This window comes from Vanessa tameamea, chromosome 20 (assembly GCF_037043105.1).
Source record: "Vanessa tameamea isolate UH-Manoa-2023 chromosome 20, ilVanTame1 primary haplotype, whole genome shotgun sequence".
NCBI classification, from domain to species: Eukaryota; Metazoa; Arthropoda; class Insecta; order Lepidoptera; family Nymphalidae; genus Vanessa; species Vanessa tameamea.
Window position 1 is genome coordinate 5,682,148 of NC_087328.1, and position 8,209 is coordinate 5,690,356.

General features: G+C 30.7%; 1 protein-coding gene across 1 annotated transcript in view; it reads right to left on the bottom strand.

Moving 5' to 3' along the window:
• LOC113401554 (ecdysone 20-monooxygenase) overlaps positions 1-7,944 on the bottom strand; it is a 35,233-nt gene extending 27,289 nt beyond the window's left edge. The window contains exon 1 of the mRNA XM_026641506.2: positions 7,716-7,944. Within this exon, the coding sequence (XP_026497291.1) occupies positions 7,716-7,766 (51 nt within the window). The 5' untranslated portion in view covers positions 7,767-7,944. The remainder of the gene's footprint in view (positions 1-7,715) is intronic.
• Between the last annotated feature and the right edge of the window lie 265 nt (positions 7,945-8,209).

Here is an 8,209-nt window from a genome sequence, read left to right on the forward strand (position 1 = left end):
CAAAACTGGTCCTACCTACCTACGAATTGGTTCAGAATTCCAGACAGACGTGACTAAAGTAATCCGTTCTTTTAAAATAAAATGCGTGTGAACGAGCCCTTTTGTTATCCAGATCTTGTATGTTTTTTTTTTTTTTGTTATCCGTAAGAAATTTGACACGCACTTGGGTATTCTAAATATATTATTATAACTTGCGTTGCATGTGGTTCCGCCTGTAATAATATAGTATTAGGCCAAAGGCTAAAACTTAAAAAAAAACATCAGATCGTCATTTACTTTAATATTGCAACAGCTTTCGATAGTATTTATATATTTATTTACCGTGACTCGTGTGTTAAAAAAATCTACAAACGATATCTTTTATAGATAAAAAGTTAAACATTGTCAACAAATATTTATTAAAAAACAACATTTTAAAAATAAAGTCTTACATACTCATATCCCAATCAATACTATGCAAAACTTTTTTACTAAAAATGCACTACACACATAATCTCAAGCGATTTAAAATTTATCTATTATATCTAAATTATATAATGTTGAAAAATTTAAGTGATTAAAGTAAAATATTAATAAATTGTTTATACATATCTTGTTATATGGATGAAGGTATTGGACCGAACAACTCTTCCGTATTTATCGAGGCCAGTTCATACAGTTCATCTGTTTAATTAATTGCCTCTATAATGCAGTGATGCATATGCCAGTTAAATTTAAAGCATTCATGATTTTGAGATATATTCATGATATTATATTAATAGAACGTTTCCTTGATGCTTGCAAGTATTGTGTTTACGCAATATAACTTCATTATAACCTTTTGAGTTTTTGGATTGTCGTATTTTTGTATTATATGGACAACAAATCTAATACAGTACAAAATACAGATTAAATTTTGAAATTAAAGCTGCACAAACCATGATAATGACGACTAGAACGCTGTCAACATTTTTCCTATGAATCGTGATTTCGGTACTCTAGTCAATAAATAAGCAATCCTAGATTTCTAATAACATGATAGAATGTAAAGCTTTGACTATTACTCTAAGATCTAAGTGTTTCTTATACAAACGTTCCTTTTGCCCGATTCAGCATTTTATACAGCATAAGATCATATAAAATATGAAAGTCATACAAATCATTTTTATATCGCCCTAATATCGCTTACAATGTATTAAAATAATTACGTACAATCGCCTCAAAAGTATATTCTAAGAAAAGTTCAGTCTAGATTAACTTTATTAATATAAATTATTTCAACGCCGACGCGCTAATTATGACGAGCACGATAAATATTGTTCTGTAAATTAAGGACATCCGAAAATATTTTGATGGACATTTCAAGCCGGTATTTAATTCGTGCAGCGCGTATCTGATAATTATTTTATTTCTCGCGACAATCTGAACTTAGCTACAGCTATATACAGCCCAGCTTCCCTGCAGACTGGCGGCGGAGCCCGCGCTATTCGTTTTGTATCCCGAAGGCCGCCCAGTCCGATCGTCTCGCCACATCGGATATGTGTCACTATAACACTACGCATACGTCTGCTTCCCTTCGTATAACCTTCAGACGAGACGGAGACGCGGCATTCAAATAAAATGACGCTCTAATTTTATTCACTAAAGTAAACATTATGCATTCCTGCACTTAATTGTAGTCGAGATTACATAATTTTAACGTAAATAAAATGTTATTCATAAAAATAGCTCCGCCACTGATATGCCCATCCGATTTATTTGTAAACCGTAATGAGAGTAAGAGAAATGATAATGAGTACATTTCGTCGTAAATATTTTCACAAGTACGAGGTCGAGCACACGCTCCGATATTGAATAGCGAATAATAAACCTTGCATGTCCTTGATAGAGGTTCAAGGCGAGCCGTAGGTGCGTAGCCGTCACGAAATTTCGTATCATGAAGGTTTACGACCGGTTTGGCAATCCATTATCATACTAATAGGGTAGTTTTAGTAAGTTAACGAGTTACTGAGCAATCGATTAAACTATTGATGCAAACAAAACAGGTGGGTTGATAACGAATATGATCTGACCTGTTGGCGTTCCCGAAACAAATGACCGCGTACTAAAAAATAACCGTTTTCATAATGGCCACATAACGAACGTTTCCATAACACGTAAGGTAAGTCTCATACATTGTAATGTTTCAAGATTAAGATTTGTCGAGTTGAACGTTGTACGATAATGAACCTATATATTTTTTTTTATTACTACTACAATTTAATGCGGTACATTATACAGGGAATGATCATTGGTGTATCATAACATAAAGTTATTTTTGCTTCTTGAATCGCGAATCGATAAAATACTTTTGTGTGCGTCTTCTAGTAATTACACTTGACGAGATTTCGCACACACCGTTATTTGCATTCGCCGATCGACCAGGATTACTATTGATTACTGTTTTTACTTTTGTATAGTACTTATTATATTACACACCAGCATCGTTTGCTTGTCCTCATTATTTATTTGGTAATACTCCAGTGATTCCGACTGAAATATAAATAGTTGGGGGCCTCCTTCATAATATGCAGAATTCAACCTTCTCGGTTCACATACATTTTGAAATATATTGCATGCGACATAGTTATACTTGTAGTAGTTAAGTATTTAGGAGGCTCTCACGGGCAACTCGGGCAGTTGACTTAAAAATCACTAATATATCTCCATGGGTATAGTTTTGCTGGTATGTTCGTTTATCGTCAACATACGAATTGTGAGCCGCTCGGCTGGTCTAAAATAAAAAATACCTCAGTTCGCTCTTTTAATTTTTCCAGAAACCACAAAGTCTAAGTTTACATAATAGTAGTTGTCCTGTTATCACTATTGAACTCGTAGTCTTGTTTAGTTACTATTTATAATATATATTGATTATTACTTCAGAGTCCCCCGTCATAGACTACTCTAAGATAGTCATCTGGCGTACTGTCAAATATTATATAAAAACTTTTTAAAGACAATTTTTCTAATCGTTTCATTTCATTGTTCCTAACAATAGTTTTACCGTATAATAAAAATAATAATATCTAGTAATACGCAACAGCTAATGCAGCTACCTAGCACAGCTATACGCGGAAATAGTATCAGATTATCTTCCTACCATAGCGACCCCATTTTATTCCTGTTTCACAGCTATTCCGTTTGGTCAGGACTACACGATTGTGTATAACTGTTATTCTATAAACTAACAGTAAATAGCTAACTATTACTCTATAAAATATACTGTTTCACGCGATCCTTTCCCCTTTTCATAGGACGAAGGGGCGTTTATTTGTCTGTAGAGCTTTTTCAATTGTAAATACATATATTTAATTCATTTAATTAGTAGTCAACTGACTTTAATTTTGACTAAGTATAACAATATCAAGGTTATTAAATAGTTATACTAACATTTTAAAACATTAATCTACGATATACGTATCACATATGTATAATATTATATATTTTATTAATGTATTGCATAGGTTAAGAGTACGTAAACTTCTTGACTTTGTTTGTGTGAATCCTTTTTTTTAACACACCAATCAAAGTTCTATACTTCCTAAGCTTGGTAGAGGAGATGCTTTCAGAGTTAAGTGCGCTTTTAGTAAAATTTATATTTTTAATGTAATGTAATAAAGTATTAAATCAGTAATAATATAGTCTCCTATATATGTAAATATTTACTAAGCTAAACTTATATTGATTAATTATTACTTATGTGTAGATACAAAAGCAGACTTCAATTATTTATCGAAAAAAAAGTTCGCAACCGAATCCAACTCATAACTCTCATATATTTTCATCTAACTGCTATATACCGCCTCCGACGCGAGGGAGCGACCCCTCAAAGCAACCCTCTTTTAACGAATTCAATAATCATTTATTTCTATTAATGTACGTATGTTTCGAGTTTCAGTCTGCAAAAAGGTCATGGAGGATGTTTTAAAATAAGAACAATTCGTCTACGTGTCAAGGTGAGTCATTTTACAGGCTTTGCGTACAGGAAATACAAGTCGATCTTATCAGTACAATATACATGTCTATGAACTACACTATCCATATTGTTCCTTCTAACTCTAAGTTAAAATTAAATATATTTTGTGTGGGCAATAAAAGAAACCGCATTGCGTCCGTTTTATTCTTTTAAAAGTTTCATTTGAAAATTTAAAAAATATATATGCTTACGATGAAAGGTGTAATCATTATCTTTTATAATTTGCCTAAAACATAATAAAATATGTAATTATTATGTTTCATAATTATGAATACATATTCATGTTGTTAAACCATAAACAAAAAACATATACCTACATATGTATAAAAATAGCGACGTATTTCCTTCAAATAAATAAATTATGTGTTATAGAATTTATTTTTTTTTGTCTTATAAATATTCAAACATTGTAAAACTATTTTTTTGTAAAACAACAGTTCAATGATATGAACTGTAACACACTATTTTGTTTAAGACTGTCAGCCTTATATTTTCATGATATTAAATTCCTTGAGTATTCCAAGAAGGTTAGACGCTGCTGTAGAGCCCAACACCTGGTCAAAATTTGACATTCAAGTGGGTGGTCAAAGTGACTGTTTAGTTAGATATCACCTTACTTAATTCTTATATATAGTCACGCAAATTTAAATGGCAGTGTTTTCCGTGTAAAGCATATATTTGCAAGTTAAAATTTAAGGTAATTGTACTTATACACGAAATAAGTACTTTTATATATTTTTTTCTTCATATTACAATTAAATGAATAGTTGATTGTTATACAAACTCACCATTATGCTAGCTCAGGCCTTGGCTTAATATATACTACAATTTTTATCCAAGGAAATGAAATAACTTCTCTAGGATACGGAAAAACGGTAATTCCACATCCTGTCCCAGCGCATTCGCTGCGTAGATGCAGTATATATTTTATTTGTTTCAAAACACACAATTCACGTGTCTCTTTACGAACATTATGATTTTTCTTTTAATGTATCTCTTATACTAAATATCACTTATCAATTTGCAACAAATATTTCGATTTCATGTTTGCAACTGTTATCATATTGACTCTATCAGGCATTACATCGATAAAACTGTATGTGGTGTTCTAGAATTTTAAACATAAACTAAATTGTATCCTCTCCGTAAACCTTATAGCATCGAATTAAAATTACTTATTTTGGTACATACAGTTTCATGCAAAGCATGCAGAAAATATATTAATCGCAAATAAATAAGGATTTGACTTATTTCATATAAAACTATTACATCATTCTCGATTTATATTTCTGATCTACTTCTGATATAAACAACAACCTAATTAAATTCAATCGTATTAATTTCATACAGGTCTGGCACATATTTGCGTATAAATATTGTAATAAAATATTGCGTAAGATGTAAACGAAACTATGCGTAGAAGTAATTTGAAGCTCCTTAGAAATAGCTGACACATCTTCCGGTAGTACAATATTACAATTCCCGTGTAAATTTTAAAATATAATTAACTGTGATGCAATAACTTATAAGAAAATATAACATGTCTCGTTGGTGTATCGACGCACAACCTAAACCACGGGTTCTAGAAACAGGAAATTTGGAGGGCACATTCCTTTTACGACGTAGGTAGATGGACCAATGCAATATTCATCAACAGAGAAATTCCAATAGAAACGAGAAGATTCTAAGTAATTAATGACACGTATTTAATATGGATTTAGTATATTAATGGAAATCACTATTGAATATCTGACTTTTTGTAATACTTTAAGAAAAATATTTAAATAAAGCTATACCTAAATTTATAAAAAAAAAATATCATACGGAAAAATTAAAACAATTATTTTTTTTAATTTTTTATTTGTTTACATTTATTAAAGCCCACGACGTAAATAATTATTCTATAAACATATGTTCTTTATAAAATAATTATTTAAACTTAGTTTAACCTTTTCATAATTCAATAATATAGTGATTATTATTCTAAATGGTAAACTTAAACTGTAACATTTACGATAATTTCTATAAAACAGAACGTGAATTGTAATGACCATTTTATTTTGTAGTTTTAATACTCGTTCTAAATTTGAAATCTTGATCTCGTTTTTAATAGTTCACGCCTCTAAATGAGACGTCGCGTATTTAGCGTGCAGCCTATGTTCAAGTAATAAAATTACATTGTAACCAAGAGACTGATCCCTGTTTACATTTTCAAATGACCGATATCATAATGTTTTCAATAAAATGCTATTATACATTATGTAGAGCAAAAAATTAACCTTGAATCAGACAAGAGTAAGCGACCGTTTGAATATTAAACCGTGATGAGTGAACAACTACTGAATATTCAACGTCGCGGTTAACTAGTCGCATGTTATATTGCTTCTGGTTGCTTAGGCTTTATGCACATGTCTGAATAAATTATTACGCGATAATTAAATAGAAATGTTACAAAAATCGACCGAGTTTTCGTTCGTTCAATAAACTCTAGCTTTATAGTATTATAGTTTCATTGTACCTTATCAATTAAATATCAATTAAAATGTATTCATATTTAGAGAAATATATCAAAGTATATGAAAATCTTTGACCCCGGAAGAACGTTAGACGTGCTAGAGATATTTATTAGTAAATAAATGTAATTATACAATTTTCCTAAGTGTTGTTTGGAGACGAAAATATAAAACAGTGTGATTAATTAATACGTATTCCATTGACATCTATGATTTTTTACTCACTCACTAAATTAATAATATCTGGAAAAAAAACGATAAATTGTTCTTCAATAATTTTATTAGCTTAGTCATCAATGTCGCGATGCCAAATGTATTAGAGATATCGTCAATCTTTGAATCCAATAGAAAATCCCTAAATTCACCAAAATCCGATTTTAGAGTAATTAAAAAATATATATATATGTAAACTTTAATCCTATCGTTTGCTTCGTACTATCGAAAAGGTCAGTTCACTAAAACAATTATATATATCCACAGGAAGCTATGAACTTTAAAGAAAATACATCGACCGTAACCTGCTTTATGGATGAGTAGTTGACTTTTCTTAATTGTAGTTGTAAATTTATATCAATAACACATAATATTAGGACTTTACGTTTAAAATATAACTACATATATTTTAAAACCATATAAAAATAAAGCTGCGGCAAAAACAAATGAAAAATACAATAATGGAGTAAATTAAAAATATAACGTTCTCTTTAATCAAATATAACGCAGTGAATACAACGTAAAAAAACAAATTTAAAGTCGCTAACTAACCACGACCGTAGTAACTTCGATCCCGAAACACGCGATAATGTTGTAACGTCTAATCAACGGATGATACACAAGAAAAATGCGTGAATAATGTATAGCTTCCACCGAGACAAAAAAACATTAATGTTTTATACTTTATGTACATGGATCCACTAATGTAATGCAATTTTTAATGTTACATTGTATGTACACGAAACGATATTCACATTCATTATGTTCCTTAGGTTATTTATTTTAAGTCACAGTAATTAAAATTACTCATCAATTAAATAGTACGATACTAAACATGATATTTTAATATTTCTTTTTTAAATATTATGTATTTTATATATTTTTTTATTATTATAAAATACAATACATTTTTAAAATAAAATTAAGAAGCGTAAGAAATTATATTATAATTAACTCGATAAAACTTTTGACTTAGTAAAATGAACATAACTCACCCAAAAGCTTTCCACGTAATGCGAAAAAAGGAAAACTCCCGGAAGAGACATGATTGTCCATTTAAATTCACAACAAGACTGTCGGGGGATTCACGACGCGTTTTTTATTTATACACTTATTGTTTACTAACATCACAGTACATAGAAATTCCTTTTCGATAGTCAGTAGTCAGCGTTACAGAGCGACGCTCAGGGTTCGAGAGCTAGCAAGTTGCGACTGAGGAGTCGGCGGCACGTTTTGCTCCTATATACCTAGTACCTACCTTACTACTTCTTACCGAACGCTTGATTTCACGCTCTATATCCACGAACTAATAACTGTGGATCTTGGATATCAATCGACAACCAGGACATATGTATGTATACGTGACTGATTGTCAGACTTTCATCGCATCGACCTATTAATATAAATAGTAAGGGCCTCGTGAAAAAATCAAAAATCAGCTCAAGGCTGTCATTAAACGCCTATTGCATTTGGAAGATCAATTGCTTGT